This window comes from Heloderma suspectum, chromosome 6 (genome assembly GCF_057233095.1).
Source record: "Heloderma suspectum isolate Gila_16-S chromosome 6, 16-S_ref, whole genome shotgun sequence".
Classification (NCBI taxonomy): Eukaryota; Metazoa; Chordata; class Lepidosauria; order Squamata; family Helodermatidae; genus Heloderma; species Heloderma suspectum.
The window spans coordinates 118,713,441-118,737,134 of record NC_139463.1 but is presented as its reverse complement, the minus strand read 5'-3'; the positions used below and the strand labels follow the sequence as shown (position 1 = coordinate 118,737,134).

At 47.1% G+C, this 23,694-nt stretch overlaps 1 protein-coding gene across 1 annotated transcript; it reads right to left on the bottom strand.

Moving 5' to 3' along the window:
* Positions 1-6,508: 6,508 nt before the first annotated feature.
* LOC146342847 (vomeronasal type-2 receptor 26-like) lies at positions 6,509-18,933 on the bottom strand. Its single transcript, XM_084808653.1, has 4 exons — positions 18,643-18,933; positions 11,767-11,994; positions 9,286-9,412; positions 6,509-7,410 (listed from the first exon to the last, which is right to left on the bottom strand). The coding sequence occupies exons 1-4, from the start codon at positions 18,931-18,933 to the stop codon at positions 6,509-6,511; spliced, it is 1,548 nt and encodes a 515-aa protein (XP_084664779.1).
* Between the last annotated feature and the right edge of the window lie 4,761 nt (positions 18,934-23,694).

Genomic DNA, 23,694 nt, shown 5'->3' with positions numbered 1-23,694 from the left:
CGCCCCCGCTTTGGTAAAGACTGAGACCCATTTTCTTTCAGTGATATCAACCTCAATTGAATAACTGTGAATGTTTAGTAAAACCTGGAGGGCATCACTTTGTGTGTTTAAATGTTGTACGTTGGGTCTAGACTGGGTCGTGGTGGTGGTATGTGTGTGTTCATTCCCCCTTATATGTTTGCAGTCTCACTATGGCAGATTTTGAGAATCCCTGCCTTGGAGGGGAAAAAAATGCTACTACCATCTTTTACATGTGGGATGATGTACTATGAACGATGTGGGACATCATGTTTTGGGATGAGGGAAGGATCAGGCTATTTACACTTAGGGCACAACGTTGTGTGCATGACTAAGTCTGATTTCCTGAAAAGGGTGCTTTTTAAAGTGACTTTGAAAAGATGATTTCCACTTGACTCCCCACACAGTAATACATGGTGGAATCATTGGGCTTCAGGCCACTCAGTCACAGGATCATTTGGCTTTTTGAGACATCCCCTGTGATGGTGATATAACTTTTGAAAGTATCGATAAAAGAAGTGCTGCTATCACTGATGAATTGTCCTCACGGGGCCATACCTCCAAAAGTGTCATGCCTGCATACCTGATCTGTGCCTGTGACTTAATCTCCAAATTCTTATTCTGACAAGTCATGGTTACCCACGAACATAGTTCGCAGAGAAAAATCAAATATGATGAAAGGTTTAACTTACCTAACCACATTCGAAATGGTACATCTTTTATCTTTACAAAACTTCCTTAAATGCAAAGTTCTTGGTGTAATCTCCAGGACGGCCCCTTTAACGTTCTTGTTCTGGTCCATCGATGACTTGAATCTTGAGGTTTGCCATTGAGTGCACGTGGCTCATGGCAACAAAGAGTTGTCTGGGGAAGAGGACAGGTGTAGGGAAACAGATGCCAAATTGGTTTGCCTGGCTGCAACATGCGCCATGCCAGGCCCCCATCCAGCCTCACCGTGAAAGTGCAGCAAAGGGTAAACTCAAGGGTGGCCATGAGTCTCCTCCATACAGGAGACCTCACAGCACTGTCAACCTTTCGGGTATACCATCAGACAACTATCAGCCAGAGGAAAGCCGTTTGAGGAAACCAACACAGCAGTGGGGAATGTGATAGAATCCACAGTGCTCATCAGTCTGCAGTCATGATGGAAGCACTGCGATGCGTCCATTGGTGCCCGATCAGCAGCAAGCGTGGCAGTGTTCTCATGCTCAAGGGTTCCACTTAATTGACGATACTCCTTAGCAGATGGGTTAACATTTAGTAGCAGGTCAGTGAGCGACTCCAGCAAGGTGCAGTCTAGTATGATGTTCTCCACTTGCTCAAGGGATGCCATCATGGCCTCGTTGGTATCAAGAATGTTTCCCTATAGGTGGTGGCAGTGCTTGGGAGGGGAGATCTCCCACACCTGCACACTTGAAAGACTAGGTGTAAAGTTCTGGTTTATTTTTCTCTTGCATTTCCTTTCCTTTCTCAAAAGAGAACGGATGTAAAAATATGAAAGGCAAACAAACAGACAAACTAAAACAAATAAACGCTGCAATCAGGCTGAGGAAGCTGTGCTTCCTGGGAAGAACCAGGGAGTGTTTGAGGGTGTCAGGGTTCCCCTTATGAGCAAGACCACCCGAGCAACCCCTTAAGGATCTCCTGCCTCCTTAAGAGTCCCACTTTCCTTCTTTTAACTTCCCCTTCCCAGGAACATGGGGTTTGGGCTGTAGAAGTGGGGTGACGGACTCTATAGACACAGGGTTGAACCCCAACAAGCAAACCATCTCAACTAAAGGTATTTATGCAGTAGAGCTGAGTGATACAAACAGCATGAATAGAAAAGAAAAGAAAAATTGCAAAACACAAGTTCCTTTACCCTAGGTGTCCTTATTCATGTCTATGCTGCTTCTTCCTGCCCACTCAGACTCTAGAGCCTGAGATTTTAAAGGGTCACATTTTTTTTCCTGTAACCCTTCACCTTAGATTAGCTTTCCTGAAAACCCACGCCCTCTACCCCACTCCAGACTGCTTCTCCTGAACCCTTTTCCCTTTCTTTTCCTACCCCCACAAGTGTTAGGGAATCTACTTGACACAACAGCCTCCTTCCCCTTCTTCTGGTAATATCACCCAATCCAGTCCTTCCCTTGCAGAACAAACAGTCCATTTCTGTCCATACAGCCTCCATTTGGTTCCACAACCAGACTATCCAAGAATGTCACTAATTTCTCCACAAAGAGTACAGTTCTCATGAAGTCTTGCAGGTTCATTGCCTTTGTTATCCATGTGTTTAAAGGGATATTGCTTTGCCAAGTTAATTTCCCTGGATTCAATGTGTGCATTATATATCCATGTTTGTAACTAATATATGTGCCAAGTTTTTCTTGAGTTCTCTGTGTGTGTTCATGTTGGGGGTCACCTCTTAGTCGACTGACACTCTGTGACCGCTGTCTAAAAGTGATATGATATAGCAAATGTGCATCTATGAGAATGTGTGTAGAGGTGCACACATGTCTGCAAATGAGAGCATATTTGGTAATACTACACTGACATATGTGCCTACAATACCTCCATATGAGGGAGATCAGTATACTAACTCCCTTGCATTGAGGAGTTCTATGCATGTATGTTGGTAATAAGGGAAGGGGTTTGGCCATGGGGTGCATCAGCTGTGTGTGTGGAGTTACCCCATATGTCTGCATGACATGACCCACTCCCTCACCCTTTGAGGAGTGTTGCGAAGATTTTCTTGGCATGGAAATAATTAGTAGGAAAAGAATTGTGTAATTACCCAGTGTTGAAGGCAAAATAGTAAAGTAAGGTCAACTACAAATCTTTCTCCTAACCAAATACTGTTGCACAGACTCCTTGGCATTAACGGTGTGAATCAAAGGCTGTTAAGACTGAAAAGAACACCATTCATTTTATTTCTTCTTCTTCTTCCTCTTCCTCTTCCTCTTCCTCTTCCTCCTCCTCCTCCTCCTCCTCCTCCTCCTCCCCCTCCTCCTCCTCCTCCTCCTCCTCCTCCTCCCCCTCCTCCTCCTCCCCCTTTATGTACTACAAAACATCCATGGCAAATATTCTTTCTCCTACATACTGCTGCATGGAGAGGAACAAATAAAAGATGAGCAAAGGAGCTAATTTTAGCTGTGAAATTAAGTCATAGCCAAAGAGAAAATAAAATGCTTAGTTCCTGTTTCAGACAGGTCACTGCAACCCTGCCCCACATGCAAATGGTATTGCTCTTGCTTGGTGGATTGAATAGCATAGCTCATGTATAAATGAAAGCACACAGACGGGTTACATTTTACCGAATTTAGTAAGAGAAGGCAAATATATTCATGACAATTGTGGAAAGAAGATGCTATTATATTACAGTTAACATAATTTAAAGTACGCAGTTAAAACATGACATGCGAGTTTACGGAAATACAATGCATACATTACCAAATATAGTATTCTGCTAGCAGAGGTGGGTGAGTCCACCCAATATCTTCACTTCACTTGTGTACTTCCACACTAGGACATGATGTGTGATGTGATTGGTTTTTACTCCTACCAGTTCCCATCTCCCCACACCTTCCCTTCACATCATATTTACTATGTATTCATTTATTATGTATTTGTTACATTTATATCCCACCATTCTTCCTTTGTAGAACTCAACATGGCTATATGTGGTTCCCAGGTGGTCTCCTGTCTAAGCACTGACCAGCCCCAAACTTGCTTAGCATCAGAAGGGTGGCTGCCTCATGTGCCTTCAGACCATGACCTGGGACCATAATGATCACCTCTTTCTTTTAGTGACCTCTCTCCATTGACCACCACCCCTGGCACTCAATTTCTGCATCAATAGCATTGTAGTCTTTCTATATTCATATGCTCCTGATTTAATCACAAGAGGGTCACATCCCTGTTGTACTCAGTAGGTCCATTTCTTTAGGACAGGGCTGCAGAACGTCAGGCCTAGGGGCAACATTTACCCCTCCTTGGTTCCCCAAATGGCTGTGCCCCATTTCCCCATTCCCCAAAAGTTTCTTGAAAGTGAAATTTGGCCCTCGGGCTGAAAGAGGTGCTGCACCCGCATTTTATACCTTTCCGTGATGTTGCATAAATACCAACTTAGTTACTGCTTTTGTGATTTCTCCTATGCTTAGTATAGGGAAGGGGAATCTCCAGACCTTAGCCCCATTTGACTCACTAGGCTGGTCCCTCAGGCCGATTGGACCATGGGAGAAGCCTGTTTTCCCTCCCTATCAGGGTTAACAGAAAGAAGGTTCCCTCCCTGCTGTTTGCTTCAAACATATAACAGCAGGGATTTCTTTGTACAGTTGCCCCCCATCCCAATTGAGGGGGGGAGTGGCACCTCACATCATGTGGCCCACAGAAGGGATGGGGCCATCTGGCCCCCTCACCCATGTTAAGTTTCCCATCCCTACCTTACTGTGTCCCCTTGCTAAGCTGCTGCAGACATATTTTTAGCAGCATTTTTGTAGCTTAAGCCTTACATTGCTATTTCTACACTGCACTAATTCTAGGGCACACAGAAGTAATTTCTAGTTGTGTGATGCCGGTGTGTGCATACATGACCATATATATCATATACCATAACACTGGTAGACTAGAAAACATTAATGCAAATGCACAAAAACCATTTTCTCCCATCAGACCTAAATCTCTAGTGAGATTTACTCCTTTTTCTTAAGCATTTGACTTGATTGCGACTTCCAGTGAAGGGTAATATGTAACCTGACAAATGACGACCGGCAGGAGTAAAAGATGGAATTGTGCTGAGTGCATTGATTCCCTGGCTTCCTCCAGGATCTGCTGTTACTTCTGATTTTATTCCAGACTTGTGTTAAGGAGGATTACTTCCTAAGCTTCTGTCTCCCCGCCACCACCACCACCAACATCCCTTTCATCAAAGAGTGACTCATACACGGAATTGTGGTAACTCTGTCCTAAGGTGTTATTTACCTCTGTAATAGGGTTGTTTCACATCTGTACATGAACTCTGACATGGCTGTGCAATGATACAAATCCCTCAATTGAGAATTCTTAGAAAGATACTTTGTCAGAGACAGAATCTCAGCTGAATATACAGCCCCGAAGACATAGTGTGGTTGTTTTCTGGTGTGTGAAGGATGAAAAATTACATAAAAAGCAGGATTTTTTTTTTTAATTCCCAGACCTCAAGAGGACTAGATCAGGTAAGAAGGCCAAAATGAAAAGCAATGTAAATCTGCTAACATTCTTTCTCTATAAAGAAGCAATACTTAAGATATTTTTTCAAGGAACAGCATTACATACTAAATTGTAAAGATAACATTTAATGTGTTGCATAGAGGTTTGTCTAGAGCTGTGTCCTCTCTCTTTATACCAACTACCTAGGGAGTCAAGCCACTCTGAGCCAGTTCTCCATAACATCAGCTGTATGTATGCAGTGCATCTTAAAAAGATTAAAAGTTTACTATTCCCACGACTAGGGGTCTACAAATTTGGGTTCTCCTACATTCATTACAAAAGAAGAAGACCCTCTCAAGTTCTTTCCATCCAGAATATGAAAAGATTTGAGAATTTGGTGCATTCTTATCAAAACCTGAGCCAAAAGAAAGTTCACACCCATGAATAACTAACCCATGCAATACAAAGGAAAAGGGCGGCAAAGCAAGGAAACTCAGGTACAGAGTCTGAATGTTATATTATTATCTGGGAGGGGGTCTGGGAACTAGGGTTGTATAAAAGTCACTTACCTTTCCGCGGATTGTGTTGATGGTGGGGAGGAGGTGTTCCATCCCTCCCCCCGGAATCCTCGACGGGGGGGAGGCAATCCGTTCCTCCACCCCGGAATCCTCCATGGCTGGCTGTGCTCCGTGGCAGCTTGGCGGATTAGCCGGGCAGGCCCAGCCAGGCCAGAGCCATCTGCAGCTGGATTTCCGGCCGCGGAGGGCTCTGGGAAAAAAACACACAAAAAAACGTGCACACAAATGGTGGCCTTTTTGATTCACCGCCACCCGGAAGATCCGCCCCAGCTAAGTCTCATCCCGGGGGGTATCCGCAGGGGGGCGGGGGGGTGGCAGGCCATTCCGCCACGGAGTTTGGGGCCCAAATGCAGTGGCATTCAGCCTCACTGAGATCCATGGCGGAATTCTCTGACATCCCTAATGGGCACTGGAGAAAGAGTTAAGGAAGAGGAGGATCCAAAATGAGAGTTGATCCCACTTGACTCATTGGAGTGGGCTTCACTGCCAGATGAAATTGATGGCTACAAGAAGTGTTTCTGAAGGAAGAGGATTGAAATGACAGTTCATCCAACTGAAATGGCAGGGGAATGGAAAAAAGAATTGAGGTCATACCGTTCCTTCTGATGACATACAGAGATGAAATATGCAGAAGATGGGCAGGACTGGCATGTCTGGAGTCTCCATTTGATAAATTGTACTTTACCAAGTAATTTCACTATCTCCATGCATTGGAAATAATACCTTTAATTGGAAATGTTGATGCTTTAATGCTTTCTCCTCATTAGCTGCTCCCTGTTGTTCAGCTCAGGCTTGAAGAGAATAATGTAACATTTGGGGGGAAAGATACAGCCTAACACCCCAGCACTAGAAGCTATGATAGAGAAGATCTCCACAGCTACCATGTATTTGCCCTTGGTGCTTAGGTAGGCAGGAACAAAAGACAGCCAAACGCTGCAAAACATCAGCATGCTGAAAGTGATAAACCTGGCTTCATTAAAACTGTCAGGCAACTTCCTGGCAAGGAAAGCCACCAGAAAGCTAAAGATGGACAGAAGTCCAATGTAGCCCAGGATGAGATAAAACATGAGGGCAGACCCTGCATTACATTGCACAATCACCTCCTCCATCACTGAGTGCATGTCTAAATCTGGGAATGGGGGAGAGGTTCTGAGCCACACAGCACAAATGGCAGCTTGAAAGAGGGAGCAAGAAAGGACAATGGAGGTGGCCAGCCCTTTCCCAACCCATCTTCTTATGCTGGACCCTGGCTTGGTGGCCATAAAAGCAACAACCACAGTGACGGTTTTGGCCAAGACACAAGAAACAGCCACGGAGAAGATCAAACCAAACATTGGTTGTTGGAGAAGGCAGCTCAGTTGGCCAGGCTTGCCAAGGAAGAACAAAGAAGAGAGGAAGCAGAGCAGGAGAGAGATAAGGAGAGTGTAGGTGAGGCCCCGGTTGTTGGCTTTGACTATGGGGGTATCTCTGTGTCTAATAAAAGTTTGCAGCACCAAAGCTGTGATCAGGGAAAAAGAAAGAGCGACAGAAGCTAAACTTCTCCCCAATGGTTCTTCATAGGACAGAAAGCTGATAACTTTAGGGATGCATCGCTCTCGGTCCTTGTTTGGATACTGATCTTCTGAGCATTGAAAACAGTCATCTGTGTCTGGAAAAGAAAGAAGGAGGAGTCATCTATTTAATTTCTCTCTGGAATACGCTTTTTTGAGCAGCCTGGTCCAAAATGCTGAAAGGAATCAATGTAATAGGATTTTGCCTTATTCCCAATAGGGTCGTCTTGATGAAGAAACCAACTTGTTATCTCGACATTTTGCAGATGAAGTCACTCATATCCATGCCAACTTGGAGGTTCTTGTTTTCACAAAATCTTAAATGGTTACGGAAGTGCACCATCTCACTGTTTTATGGATACCTTTCAGCTTGTGCAACCTATGGACAAGGAGAAATTGCTTTGAGGACTTAGGCCAGCATCATGCTCTATGGATTCCTCTCCACCCTAGTTTGTGAAATACTCTGGAGCTGGGCTGGTTACTTAGACCTGTGAGGTGGCCAATTCCTCCTTGGGGGCATTGAGATCCCTGCAGCATTGAAGGAAGCATGTTGAAGCCCTTGTTGAAGGAATCAAATGTTGATCCTCTGGTTCTGGATAACTACCGTCCCTTGACAAACTAACAATTCTTGAGTAGTGTTCTTCTTTGCCTGGAAGAGACCCAGAGGTAGGGCAATTTGAGGGCTAAATCCAAGAGCAATGCAAGAGGCCCAGGGTCAAGCACAGAGGCACCAGTCCAGCAAGAGCACAATGCAAGGTAGGAGTAGTCAGTAAAGAGCCAATGGTCACAGTATTCCTAGCAAGAGAGGGTGGGTGCCAAGAAGCAGAGTCAAGCAGAGGTCCAAAGGTCAGTGGAATGGAGGTTCCGTGAAGGAGCAAGGTGATGGAAACAAGGGTTCATGGCACTGGAGCTCATGCTAAGTGTCCTGCCCCCCCCCCCGCAGCTCTCAAGACCCAGTTGAGAGCTGATATAGCCAGAGCTTCCAGAGCCCCTCCCAAAGAGACAGCACCAAGTCCTCCTGATTCTGGTAGATGTTTTACTCAGGAAGCATAACTTTACTCCTCAGTAGACCTTTACTCATGAGGAGTCAAGCAACTATGATTGTTGAGGCTCACCCTTTGGGCTGAAGTGTCATCAGTCTGTGTATAATATTCAGGTCTTCTTCCCATTTCCAACTACAGATCCTTGGGAGGCTGTAGGACTCTTGAACCAGGGTCTTGGGGCTATTTTGGGCTGGATGAGGGTGAAAAAGCTGAGTCTTAATCCAGATAAGACTAAGGTACTGTGGGTTGCAAACCAAGTCCTTTGGAAAGGCGTTTACAACTCATTTTACAGGGAGTTCCACTCCCCCTAAACCTCCAAGTGCATAGAGTCGGAGTCCTCCTGGCCTTTGTACTCACTAAATTGTAATAAATGCAATGTTGATTTCTTATAATAAACTTCTAAGAAATCAGAGGATATTAATCAAATATTCAGTGTCTACATAACTGGCTATTTGATGATCTGACTACAAACATTGATACCACCTAGAAGAATGGATGGTTAGTGTCCGTCAGAAGTTCTTTCCCAAATGAGGAAAGTGTTAACTGAGATTTGGACATCAGCTGGGTCTTTGGATCTTAGGAAGCTACTTATATCCTGTCCGGCCATTGGTCCATCTAGCCCAGTACTGTCAACCCTGACTGGAAGCAGCTGTCCAGGGTTTCAGGTGGGTGTTTTTCCAGGCCTACCTGGAGATGCCAGGAATTAAACCTGGGACCTTCTGTGTGAAAATAAATAAATAAATAAATAAATAAATGTTCTTCTACTGAGCTCAGATGACAATCAAGAGTTCTTGCAAATGGACACAATGATACAGATGTATTCCTGACACTAGCCAAGTGGTTGCATGTGGAGTAGGAAATATAGAACTCCCAAATATAGCATAGTATGAACCCAAGATGGTGGAATATTTGATGCATCACATCACCTACCCGTTTGGTTTGAAATCTTCCCTTCTGGACATGGATTACAATCATAGCAACAGAATTTCTCCCCTTCCTTCTTTCTCTTCTGATATCCAGGCTGGCAGGAGTCACTACAGATAGAAAGGGGCAGGACCTATCCAAAGAGATGAACGTTTACAGTAGGAGACACTGGAAACCTTTATTGTAATCATTAGCTGATACACAATATTTTTTTCTTAAAAAGTGATCACTTGATATTAGGGATGTACGAAATTGCCCTTACCTGTCTCCGCTGGGTTCTGCTGGGGGGGGGAGGCGCTCCGTCCCTCCCCCTGGAATCCTGGCTGGCTGGCTCCAATCCGCGTGGATTCCGCGGAGCTGCTGGCCAGCTCCGCCAACATCCGGACCTCCGGCCGCTGGCTAACAGGGATGCAAATGGCGGCAGCTGTAGCCGCCATTTGCGTACGTGCATTTTTTTCTTTTAAAGTCAGATGTGATAGGCTACGTAAAGATTTACGTAGCTTATCACGTTGTTGTTGTTTTTTTAACCTAGCCATGATAGGCCACGTAAATCTTTACCTAGCCTATCACGGCTTTTTTTTTTTTAATACTGGAAATGGCGGCGGCAGCCAGTCGGAAGACACTGGCACTCGGCCTCACCGACATTCGGCCTCACTGAGATCCGTGGTGGAATTCTCTGCCATCTCTATTTGATATGGAAGATGCTGAACATGGTGCATGCAACCATCTGCTAGAACTTTCTGGAACACGGCATTATTACTTTTGCCATCTCTTGGTTCCCTGAGAAATATTTCCAAGCTTGACGAAAGAAATGGCTAACTTTGCTGAATGACTCATCCATAAATGCAGGGACAGCCAATTAGTGATGCAAAGATTGTGTTAAATCAGTTCCATCTGTGTTTTGGGGATTGTCAGGTGCCTTTTGTTCTGTCGTCCTCCCATCCCGGAATTAGATTTTTATTTTATTTTTTGGTCTCTGAATTGGTATCCAAAAATCTGCAAATTCTCCCCAAATGTGCATTTTCATACTTTAGCCTATTGGGAAAATGCACATATTTGCCCAGTTTTCTTTCTTTTCTTTTCTTTTTTCGTTTTGCATATTTTTTATCACAAAATTTGTGCAAGATCTGAGAAAGTTTGAAAACTGGTCCAGAAGTCCATGGAATTCCCCTAACAGGGGGAAAGCTGGTCTGTTGTGGAATTTGCTGGTCAGATTCATGAAAATCCGAACTCATTCGGTTCTGTTGTGGATTTCTCCAACATCCCTACAGCCAATTTGGAGAGTAATTTTGAGGTCCTGAGTCGTATTGTAGCCCACATTTTGTTTTTGTCTGGCTCTTCCTAAGCCTTACCAAAGTTTCATCAAGACACAGTAAACCATAACCATGGTTCTGGACTATGGATGGCGGAGAATTCTGCCACGGATTTCAGTGAGGCCGAATGCACTGGCATTCAGCCCCCCGAAACCCATGGCAGAATGCCCTCCCACCCCCGCCCACCCACAGATTCCCCCCCTGGGACTAAGCTTACTTGGGGCAGATGTTCCGGCGCCGGCGGCTCTGGCGACGGCTCCGGCGGTGACGGCTGGTCTTTCGACCGGATGCCACAGCTGCCATTTACATCTGCTGTTTGCTGTAATAGGCTACATAAGTATTTACGTAGCCTATCATGGCAGGCCAAAAAAACAACAACCAGCATATGCAAATGGCAGCGGCTACAGCCTACAGATAAAACGGCGGGGAAAAAAGTAACGCAAATGGCGCCCACTACACTATTAGCGTTCCCCTTTTTTTTCCACCATAATTGCGTACGTAAATATTTACGTAGAATAAAATGGCAAAAAATAGGCAATAGAATTGGCGGCCGCCATAGCCCTCGCCATTTGCATATGCTTTTTTGGGGGGGGCCCTGCCGTGATGGGCTATGTAAATTCTTATGTAGCCTATCACGGCAAACAGCAGATGCAAATGGCGGCTGTGGCTGCCAGTCGAAAGACCAGCTGCTTCCACTGCCGGAGCCACCACAAATTTATTCCAGTATTTGCGTAGCCCATCATGGCAGCCTGGCTTCATGGAAATGGCAGCAGATATGGCGGCCACCATTTGCGTCCGCAGCAGCCCGTCCACAGCCAGAACTCCGGCTGTGGACGGCCAAGTCCAGCTGCTCCGCAGAGCCACCAAGGAGTGGAGCCAGCCGGGCAGAATTCTGGGGGGGAAGACCAGATTGCCTCCCCCCCATTGAGGATTCCGGGGGGAGGGATGGAGCACCTCCCCCCCCACTGTGAATCACATCCGCAAAATGGTAAGGACTTTTGTACATCCCTACATCATTCCTGATCTTATCCATGTCTCTCTGTAGTGTAACATGTGGCTCTAACTTGATAGGGTCAATTCAGACAGCGATGTGTATCTCTGCCTCTGGAGCCCAGTTCACACACCCTCATCACAGTGCACCTACCATGATGATTAAATACCATTGAATCCACACCTGATTAAAACTCCTGTGCCAAATAATGGTGTCCTCATTAATGATGAATGCTTTTCCTTCAACGGCATTGGGATTTACCCATCCAACTTTCACTTTAAGGAAGGACTTGTTTGGAAACGTGACAAAGTTTGTTATATCGAATCCACCTTCCATTTCCCCATGATCATTCAAAAAGACTCTTTCTCCAGCAGAGTTGTTAAAGGAAATGCCTTGAAGAAATGAGTGGAGCTAGTTGGAAAAGAAAGGAAAACAGAATAAAGCCTTATTGATGTTTTCATGCAGAAAACCAAAATACCTTTCCTTGCTGATCTGTGGTTGTGTCCAGATTGACACACAGAGCACACTCACTGAAATTAATGGGAAACAGTAGACATGACTAATGTAATGATTTCACTGTGTCTATTCAAAGCATGTCTAGGGCTGGATCCCAAACATTGTTGTGTATGCAATTTCACCTAAAAAAAAATAAGAAGATTTTTTTGTGACATACTAATGAAAATTTACTGCGTCTTTCAGTGTTGGCTGTAAGAATAGAGAAATGTGAACCAAAATGTCTTTGTGAATGAACAAGGTGTATTACACCTTTGACCAGTTCTTCAGGGAAGAGGAAGTTGGATACTGTTGAATACTGGGAAAGAACTCATACCGTTATGGAGCCATTACCTGCCATGGCTTCAGATCTTGAAGTTCACCGTCTCTGTCATGCAATGTTGCTCTGTGATTCGATCTAGATGAGTACAAGGCATGTAAAGCATATGCCACAGCATAGACAGCATTATAAATACTGTAGCTGTGGCCAGTCATGCGCATCTCAAAAAAAGGCCCGAGAAGACTCTCCAGCCGCTCTTCCCCACTACATCTCCCAGCAACCTTGTAGAGCACCCTGGGATCTGGAACTGAACAGTCGAATGCTTGCTCCCAGAACTCCTCGAGAAAATCATCTGCCTCTGCCCAATTGGGTTTCAGGATCTGAAGATACTTCTGGAACCCCAAAGGTTCATTTGAGTGAATTGAGAAGTAAATGGCACCTTGAAACACTTGCAAATCAAAGCCCCGGCTTATGCTTGCTAGTATAAAATCAATCTGGGCTGTTATAATCCACACCTTTCCAACCAATGTATTTTGCTCATATCCAGGAGCTCTTGTACCAATTGTAAAATACCATATATACATAAGGGTAAAAGTTTCACCATAGATGACAAATATTCGGGATTTCCGAAAATTGATAAATTGATACAGATTATGTGCCACAGCTTTATCTTCATTGACAGAAATCAGGTGTACTTGGCTGGGGATTCGGCTTGTGAAGGCTGAACAGATTCCATTTTGGGAAAGCAGAGGCTCCAGGGCCTGCAAGAAAAGTTCTCCATGTTCATCATCCACCACAAAGAGCCCAACCCACGTCCATCTGAAATGCTTTAGCAAGCTGATAATGCCGTTATACTGATGGGCTTCGCTTGGGACCATACGGTAAAAGGAAGGGAGCTCCATCCTCTCACTCACTGCTGGGGCAAAGGAGCCATACGTGAGCTGAAGGGAGTAAAAATAACCAGAAGAGGAAGGATTTCAATGAAATAAATTGTCAAATCATATATTGTATGTAACATTCATACTGGGAGATAAATTGCATTAATAACACAAATCTATCCACATGATAAGGTACCATATGAAAAGCTGTTATTTAATGTATGTAATTTCACAGTATGTTTATGCTACCGTTCAGCCATAATTTTATTTATGTATTTATTTAAATATTTTTGTGCCACTTAATACATTGAAATCTATGTGGTTCTCTATGTGGTTCACATTAAAATAGGAAACAAAATATAACAGCCTTGGTAAAATAATACATAATAAAAATGTTTAAAAATTTTACAGTTGTACGGCAGTAAAATAGGGTAGTAACAGAGTCTCTCACATATCAGGGAAAGCCATTGTAAACAGGGGCATTTGCAGGAACCATTTAAATTTGCCACAGTTTCTGTCTTTCGAACCACATGTGGGCGACTCTTCCAAAAGCTGGGAGCCTCAGTGAGACGGCCCTCTTACGTACCGCTATCTGGCAACATTTTGTTTCCTGCAGAACAACCAGTAGGCCTCCTCAAAAGTTCCCAGGGTTTTACTGGGTGTGTATAAGGGAAGACAGAGAATGGAATGGTGGTCTCCTTGCTTTGCTGCCCAGAACATTGGTGTTGTCAAAGGGTAGTGTCTTGGTGGTGGTCGTGGTGCTACTGCCATTCAGAATCATTTCTCCTACCTAGCAGTAGTGATGTACGAAAGTCACTTACCTGGTCCCGCAGCTTGCTTCGCGGTGGGGGGGAGGCACTTCGGTTCTCCCCCCGAAGTTCAGGCCGGGGGGGAGGTGCCCCGCCTCGCCCGGCCAAAATTCAGGCCGGGGAGAAGCGCCCCGTCTCCCCGGCCGCGAAATAAAAAGTGAATGGGAAAAAACAACAACACCCATGATAGGCTACGTAATGATTTACGTAGCCTATCACGGCTAGATTTCCAAAGTCAGCCATGATAGGCTATGTAAATCGTTACGTAGCCTATCACGGGTGACTTTGAAAAAAAAAAAGCGCGTACGCAAACGTTATTTGCGTTGCCCTTATTTTTGCCGTAGTCTACGTAAATCTTTACGTAGACTACCCGGGCCCAAATACGGAACGCAAATGGCGGCGCCCATGGGCGCCGCCATTTGTGTACGCGCTTTTTTTTTTCCAAAGTCACCCGTGATAGGCTACGTAACGATTAATGTAGCCTATCACAGCTGACTTTGGAAATCTAGTCGTGATAGGCTACGTTAATCGTTACGTAGCCTATCACGGGTATTTTTTTTTAGTTTAGTTTATTTTGTAATGGCGGCATCAGCAGCCGGTCGGAAGACCGGCCGCTGCCCCTGCCCCCGCCGAAACGCCGCCGGGACCCGCCGCCAAGAGGGACATTCGCATGAGGTAAGTCCCATCCCCGGGGGGGGGGGCGGGGGGGCGGAGAATTTCACCAACAATTTCGGGGGCCGAATGCATTGGCATTCCGCCTCCCCAAGATTCGTGAAAAAATTCACGGCCGTCCCTACAGCAGGGATTCCTCCTGTCATGAGTCCTGCTGTTTTTGTCCCAGGAAAATGTTGTTTTCCATGTAAGAGTTCAATGTTTCACTGTGTGCTTGACCCTTGCCCTTCATGGCTTGACATTGTAAATTCCTCCTTGAGAGAGGGAGTGGTGCCGACCACTTTAAAAGAGGCAGTAATCAGACCACTCCTGAAAAAGCCTAATGTGGACCTGGAGGATGTTAACAATTGGAGGCCTGTGGCGGACATCCCCTTCTTGGGCAAGGTGCTTGAGCGGGTGGTTGTAGGACAGCTCCAGGGACTCTTGAATGAAACAGATTATCTAGATCCATTTCAATTGGGCTTCAGGCCTGGTTTTGGAGTGGAAACTGCCTTGGTTGCCCTGTGGGATGACCTCTGCTGGGTGAGGGACAGGGGGAGGGTGACCCTGTTGATTCTCCTGGACCTCTCAGTGGCTTTCAATACTCAGCAGCTTTCAAGACCATGGTATCCTTCTGGATAGGTTGTCTGGGTTGGGAGTTGGAGACACTGCACTGCATTGGTTCCGCTCCTACTTGGATGGCTGACTCCAGAAGTTGGTGCTGTGGGATTATTGCTTTGTACCATGGCTATTATGGCATGGGGTTCCACAGGGCTCTATTTTATCCCCCATGCTGTTTAACATCTACATGAAACCACGGGGGGAGATTACCCGGAGGTGTGGGCTGAGGTGCCATCAATATGCGATTGATACCCAGCTCTACCTCTCTTTCTCATCAAACCCAGGTGAGGCAGTGGCTGTTCTGAATCAGTGCCTGGGCATGGTAATGGATGGGATGAGGGCCAATAAACTGAAACTCAATCTAGACAAGACGGAGGTGCTGTTAGTGGGTGATTCATCTGCCTGGCTAGGTGATATTCAACCTGTTCTGGAAGGGGTTGCACTCCCCTTAAAGGATCACGTTCGTAGTTTGGGGTGCTCTTGAATCCAGAACTGTCACTTGAGGCACAGGTGAATTCAATGGCCTGGATGGAGCACTTTTTTTCACCTTAGGCAGGTATACCAATTATGACCTTATCTGGACAGAGATAGCCTAGCTACAGTTATCCATGCTCTGATAACTTCTCGTCTGGATTACTGCAATGCAGTAATTGGGGGACTGCCTTTGAAAATGGTCTGGACACTTCAGCTGGTCCAAAATAGGGCAGCAAGATTGCTAATAGGGACTGGCCAATGAGCTCATATTATGTAGGGATGTACGAAATGACTTACCTGTTTCATTTCGTGACAGCCATGCTAGGGGGGAGGTGCTCCATCCCTCCCCCCGAAATCCTTGCCAGCTGGCTCCGCTCTGTGGCAACTCCGTGGAGCCACCATCCATGGTTGCCCGCAGCGACATCCAGCTGCTGCTGGGCTACACAGGGACACAAATGGCGGCTGCCGTAGCAGCCGCCATTTGTGTCCTTTTTTTTCGCTGTCATAGGCTACATAAATATTTACATAGCCTATCACGGGAAAAATAATGCAGCAAATGGCAGCCACAGACGCGGCTGCCATTCACAAAGCAGCACGAACGGCACCAGGTAGGTGCTCCATTTCGCGCACCTTTCATGAGGTGGTGGGGCGGGGGGGCTTCATTCTGCCATGGATTTCGGGGGGCTGAATGCACTGGCATTCGGCCTCACTGAGATCCATGGTGGAATTCTCCACCATCCCTAATATTATGCCAGTACTTTTCCAGCTGCCCTGGCTGCCAGTCCATTTCCAAGCCCGATTCAAAGTGCTGGTATTAACATTCAAAGCCCTTAGCAGCATGGGGCCAGGTTATATGAAGGATTGCCTCCTCCCATATGTGCCTCAGTGCCTGCCTGGACCTTAAGATCATCCTCAGTGGCCTTTCTCTGCAAGCCCCTGCCAGAGGAAGTGAGGCAGGTGGCTCCTAGGAGGAGGGCCTTTTCTGCTGTGGCACCCTGGCTGTGGAATGAGCTCCCTAGTGAGGTTCATCTGGCACCAACATTGTATTCTTTCTGGCACCAGGTGAAGACCTTTTTTTATTTTCCCAGGCATTTTAGCATTTTAGATTTCTAGACTTTTAGCTTTGCTGTTTTAAATCAGTATTTTAAATTCCTGCACTGCTAGGATTTATTCTGGTTTTATTCTGGTTATATTGTTGTACTGTGGTTTTAATGTTTTATATATTTAATATTGTTTTATTGTGTGCTCCTTGGTTTTAATTTTTGTGAACTGCCCAGAGAACTTCGGCTATTGGGAGGTATAGAAATAAATAAATAAATAAATACATGTGTCTGATAATTCACTTGTGCTTTCAAGTAGTTGGTCTGTTTGAAATAAAATATGCTTTCACTGTGTAGAGCTGTGTTTAGTGGGTGCCTGAGTGTGTCTGTGTAATATAAAACAATGGATATTTTATAGGGCAAATCCTAACTTGAATTTGGAGTTTTGCCCTGGTGCTAAGTATGGGATTTTTAGAGTGCAATCCTGGGCATGTTTAAACAGAAAAAAAGTCCTACAATTCCCAGCATTCGCCAGCAAGCATATCTATCTTGGGAATGCTGGGAAGTTTGAGACTTTGTTCTCTCTAAGCATTCACAGACTGCACCCTTCAGGAGATTAATTTTAGCTTGTTTTTGACTGGAATCTACCCAGTTTGCTCCTCCAATCTCAAACACAGATTCAGTTAGGGGATGGCGGAGAATTCCGCCATGGATTTCAGTGAGGCTGAAAGCACTGGCATTCGGCCCCCTGAAACTCGTGGCGGAACAGCCTCCCACCCACCCCACCCCACGGAATCCCCCTGGAATGAAACTTCCCTGGGGCTCCGGTGGTGGCGGCGGTGGCTGGTCTTTTGGCTGCCTTCTGAGGCCGCCATTTGTGTCCTGCCAAGCTGCCATGATAGGCTATGTAAGGATTTATGTAGCCTATCACGGCAAAGAGGAGGGATGCAAACGGCTGCTGCTACGCTGTTTGCGCCGCTGCTCTTTCCGTGATAGGCTACATAAGTATTTATGTAACCTATTACGGTAAAGGCAGCCACGCAAATGGATTTGCATCCGCAGCAGCCCAGCAGCAGACGGAACTCCAGCTGTGGATGGCCCTGGCCAGCGGCTCCGTGGAGCTGCCACCGAGCGCAGCCAGCCAAGGAGGATTCTGGGGGGAGGGATGGAGCGCCTCCTCCCCCACCGCGAATCACACCTGCGAAAAGGTAAGTGACTTTCGTACATCCCTAGATTCAGTCTGAGGTCAAGGATGGGATATTTCCAAGTTTGTGATGTGATCCGAAAATGTGCACAGTTGAATATATATATTCAAATATATAGAATGATGAGGGTGGGATTTGAAAAAAAAAAATAGGTTAAATATATTTTTGAATACTATGTTTTTAGTCTTTCTGTCTTGTATAAATAGATGTGGATGTAGATATAGATACATGGGAAACTGTGTATGGAAAAATACATCACTTTGAAAAATGGACACAAACATTATTTGTTTGAGGTAAAATTCAGAGAACCTCAGTGAGCTTGGATTTAGCTGATTTGCACATCCATACTTAACATTAACAATTCTTCTGCCAGCATGATAGGGAGAGAATGATAGAAATTTCGAGAAAGGAATCCGACCAAAGAAGCTGACTTTTCTGCTTCCTTCCCACATTCCCGCTTTTCTCATTGTGTAATTTAAATATCAGAGAAGACTTCGCTTTTCAGTCTCTCTCTTTCTTAACTTCTAAAACCATGATCATATAGTCAAGTAATGGAAAGCATTACATATGAGCCATGGAGGTCTCACATCCCCAGTGCACAGATCCTACCTGTGGAATCTTGTAGGGATTTAAGATTTTTGCCATGTGGAGTGAGGTATCAAAGGCAAGTGCCCCAATGACGGCTATTAATTTTTTGTGGGTATCACATTTATAGTTGGGGACAAATTGATGGGTGTTGAAGAGAAGATCCATGGTGGTACGATAGGTCATCCGTGCATTATTGTAGCTGTCATAGATGCGGAATCCAAGTGTGACATTCAGTATGATCTTGGGATTTGCATTGATCTCATTAACAGCAAATGCCAAGGACAAGATATGCTGGTAGAACTTGGTCATCATCCTGCAAACAGAGAGAAATACTCTTTACTTGGAGAATTGGACAAAACACAGAGATCTGTTACCACAGCCTTTGTCCACACTGCTCAAGTTTAGGTCTTGATTTTAAGAATGTTCTTTCAGTTGTTACAGATGGCTTTAAAAGAATATATAGTTCTCCTTCTTAAGCCAAAATTAGAGTTCTGAAGCATGAGAATCCACACTGGGAAGGAATCAGCACATATAGGGGAAATGGTTTACACTTAAATACCCTTAGGGTGAGATCCTATGGCTGCTAGACAGTGTCTAGGCCATAGGATTGTTTGGTTTCTAGGAACTGACCTTGGAGCTCACACTCTGAGATCGGTTCCCAGAAAGCGTCCCCCACCCATCCCCCACTGGCTCTTAGGTGGTGTGGATCATCCCCGCACTCTGTGCTTGGATGAGCGGTGTGGAGAAAAGGGGGCGTTTCTGGGGACAGGGAGGGGTGGGAGTGTGGAAAGTGCTGCTCTGATGCTTCCTCTGTATCATCCAGCCTCCCCCTGACCCCACACTCTGAAGTCCCATGGCAAGACAGCCAAAATGTGGTGTCTGGCCGCGAATGCAGGGTGGCCAGAGCTCAAAGGAGAAGAACCCCTCCACGATCCACCCACCCTGTGTTGGATAGCCGGTTGCCTCTGAGTTCAGAGGTGGCCACCTATCCCAATAAGTTTGCTCCCTCCATTTCTTGTCCTTCAGTTATTCCTCCCAAAACTTGCATTCTCAATCTTTTGAAGTATGGAGTAGAACGAACAAAAGTCACATGCAGGACATACTGCTAGATCATTATCACACTGCTGGAGGCACCATCCACAGCTATGCCCAAGGGTTTTGACGCAAATCCAGAAATCATTACCACCTTCCTGCATTTGTTGAAAGTGAATCTGCTTCATACACCCTGTTTGGAAACTGGCCCCAGATGGCTGATACATGTATTTATGTTCTTCTTCTTTGTCAACAAAATGTATCAGATTTGCAATGTCTTGGACTGGACCTGAATCAGAACACACTCTGCAGTCTGTACATTTCCAAATTCACAGTGCAATTCAACAGCAAGAAATGGGTTCAAAAATATGTGCATTTGAAAAATGCTCACAAAACTGCACATTTCCAAAATGAATGTAACTGGTTCGTACGTCTGAGAAATGTGCATGAAAGGATGGAGGAATATCCTTGTAAAACAAAGGCTTTTAATAAATCACAAAACCTTATCAGGGCTTCTGCTTCCAGGTTCCTTGCGGGATTACCTTCCGCTCCTTTCCATGTGGTCTTCTCCTTTTTGATATTCCCTACCCAATGCCAGCTTGTCTGGCTGAACGTGGGGGCATTGCGGGCGGGTAGGGTGACAAGACATAGGGGCCTCTGATTGGTGCATCCCAGCGGCACCACCATGCAAGGAGGGGCAGGCTGAGTTGCCTTAAACTCAGCCCTCCTCCGAATCTCAGTTCTCTGGCTCGACGCAGCTAGAGAAAACTACAGCTCTGCCGAGAAATAACGAAGGACACCTGCCTGCTGGAGACCGGCTTCGTCGTCTTCCCAGCCACATGAACACGGCGTGCAATCTGCGCGCCCAAAGCCTCGCGGCGGGTGCGCGTGCTCCAGTGCGGCTCCATTGTGGCCAGCGCCTCCCCTGCTGGCAGAGGCACCGGCGTTGGTGACGGAGCATGTTCGGGCGCTGCGCACCCGCCCACCTCCTTCTTCGGCCGGCGCTTGCCGCCCCGGTCGGAGCACCTGCAGCTGTGCCAGCGCGTGTCCGGGAGCAGCGCCGGCATTCCCTCCCTCTCTCCGGTTGCCTCGTGCCTGGGACGCCATGGCCCCAGGATTGCCGGCCCTCGCAGCGGGGTGCATGTGTGTGGGCGCCGCCCTCCGTCAACCGGCACTTGCCCTCGGAGGGCACGCCGGCGGCTGTGCCCGCACACGCCCGGGTGCCGCGCTCTCGTTCCCTCCCCTGCAGGGGCGCCGGCGCTCACGGACGCTGAGCGGCCACCCCTCCCTCTCCCCTGCTGCGGCGTGCCTGCTCTGCCGCGGCCCCAGGATTGCTGGCCCTCACGGCGGGGAGCTTGTGTGTGGACACCGCCCCCCCCTCAGCTGGTGCTTGCCGCCCCAGCGGGAGTGCCAGCGGCTGTGCCGGCGTGTGCTCGTGTGCGGCGCCGGTTGGCCCGTTCCCCTGCATGGCGCTGGCGATTGCAGAGGCTGGGTGCCCCCCCCTTGCTGTGGCCCTGGGTCCCCTGCGCTCTCGGCGGGGCGTGTGTCTTCGTGCACCGCCCCTCCTGGCTGCAGTTGCTGGGCCGGTGCTAGTGCCGGTGCTTAGAGTGGTGGCATGCTCGCCCTGCTTCCTCTCTCGCGAGCACTCGTCCGCCCCCCCACCACCAAAAAAAACCACACACCATGTGCCCCCACACACAATTAAAATAAAAAAAGAAAAAAAGAAAAAAAGAAAAGAAAAGAAAAGAAGAACAAATAAATAAATAAATAGTTATAATGATTAATAATAATAATAATAATAATAATAATAATAATAAATAATCATAAGAAAATTCACACAGACACCCCCGGCAGCCGCTGCTCCCTGTTGCATGCCCACCGTGACTCCTGGGTCGCAGGCGCTTTTGGCAGGGGGCGCCTGTGCTCAAGCGCATCTTCCGTGGCCATAGGCCCTGGCCGTGCCTCTTAGGCGCCAGGCTTGCAGCGGGCGGCAACCCTTTAAAGCCACTGTGGCCTAGTGGCTGCAGTGTTGAACCGGGGCTTGAGAGACCCTGGTTCTAGTCTCCTTTCCGGGGGTTTAGTTCAGTGCTAGTCCCCTGCTGGACATGCAGAAGGTGCCAGGTCCTGTCCCTCGCATCTCCAGGTAGGGCTAGAAAAACCCCTACCTGAATCCCTGGCAGAGTCATTGGGGGGGCCACAGATTCTTCACCCCCGCCCTATAAACAAATAAAAGTTAAGGGCTAGACACACGGTGTCTTAAATGTGAACACACAGAGCCATACAGGAAGAGGATGAACGTTGTGCGCTCACCTATCTAACCGCTGCCGGACACAGAGGGTCCCCCTCCTGTCTAGCGGTAATGGAGGCACTGCTGCCTGTTGTCCTGGGTGCCCTGCGAGTAGCCCACTGGAACCTCCTGCTGGGTGCTCCAACCCCAACCACTTTTACTGTTAAGGGTGGTGGTTTGAGTGTTGGACTGGGTCCAGGGACCTGGGCCCTTCCTTTTTCTTGCCAATATCATGCCAACCTTATCTCACTTTCTACAGCATGCCCCCCCCCCAAGAATGGCCAAGGTTGAAAGAACGGGAAGGGTAGGGCTCTGCCTCCCCTCCCCAATAGATTGCGGCCTAGGCCGGAGTCCGAGTCTGATGATGAAGCAGACCCGGTAGTGGCGTCAATTCTTCTCGTCTGGAAACTGCTGAGCGTTCTCCAGGGATCCCTTCCCCCTCCCCTGGCCAGGCCTAAGAAACCCTCGGTGGTCCAGATTAAGTGAACGCAACAGCCGACCTAACGCTCGCTACTTATTTCTATTTCAGCTCATCTGGACCCTGTTGAAGCCTCCATCTCCTCTTCCTCGGCTTCCGGATGGTTCACCGCCTTCGGTTGAGCTCCTCCATTCTTCAACCTCCTCTTCCCCGAGTGCACAAGCAACATCCATTTTCCAGTCGGGGATCAGAGCACGGCCACAATGGATTCAGTCCCGCCTGCTCGGGCATCCACTTAAGTGGCATATCAGATCTCTACGCTAATCTGATGAGTTGCAAGGCCACTGGCACTACTCCTTCTTGTAATGGCTTTCACCTGAGGAGGTGTGCGGCTGGCTTATGTCGAGGCCTTCCACAGGAGGGCCGCCATTGACCCTTCTCTGCGCAGGGACCGGATGGACAAGGACATTTTGCTCCAATTTGACTCCTTCCCGGACATGTTTCAGCGACAGATCTGACAGTGGCCACATTCCCCAGGCTGGCTCCCGCACTGGCCCTCGGCCTATGGCAGGTCCGCTGTTTCAGCACCGCTGTCTGTAATGGGAATACAGCTCCCGGGCACATACTCCCAGAACCTGTGCCTTTCTGTAATGAGTGCTGCCTTGTTGCAGTCAGCACTCGTGCACCTCTTGTCCAATGCCTGGGGACTGTAGGATCCCCCTTGGAAAGGCCAAGGCAGTAGAAAGCCGGGGGGGGCAGGCTACAGCTCCCTCCGGTGGGCCCAGGAATGGTTAGGTTGGCCCCACTACTCCGGCTTTAAGATGCTACCCCAACTAGGGGAACACATTTTAACTTGGAACACGATTTCATTCTAGGTTCTAGGACCCCTCCCCCTTTTTTCTAGGTCAACGTAAGCCATCCTTACCTAGTAAGCAACATTTCTCCTCGCCAGGCGTCAACATGTTTGTGAGAGGTTTAACAAGGCAGTACTGGCAGAAGGGTTATAGCCCCTCCCCCCGTTTTTCGTTAAGTAAGCATTGCCCTTATTTTCGCCGTAGTCTACGTAAATCTTTACGTAGACTACCCAGGACCAAATAAGGAACGCAAATGGCAGCCCCATTTGCATACGCGCTTTGTCTTTTTCAAAGTCACCCATGATAGGCTACGTAACGATTCACGTAACCTATCACGGCTGACTTTGGAAATCTAGCCGTGATAGGCTGCGTAATTAGTTATGTAGCCTATCACGGTTTTTTTTTTCACTTTGTATTTCGCAATCCAGGGAGACGGTGCCTCCCCCCCGGCCTGAATTTCGTGGGGAGAACCGAAGCACCTC

Coding starts and splice junctions, on each gene's coding strand:
- LOC146342847 (XM_084808653.1), bottom strand. CDS start 18,933: ATGATGACCAAGTTCTACCAGCATATCTTGTCCTTGGCATTTGCTGTT. Junction 11,995..18,642: donor ATCCCTACAAGATTCCACAG/GTAGGATCTGTG, acceptor TTTTCCAACTAG/CTCCACTCATTTCTTCAAGG. Junction 7,411..9,285: donor GAAGATTTCAAACCAAACGG/GTAGGTGATGTG, acceptor TTTCTTTTCCAG/ACACAGATGACTGTTTTCAA.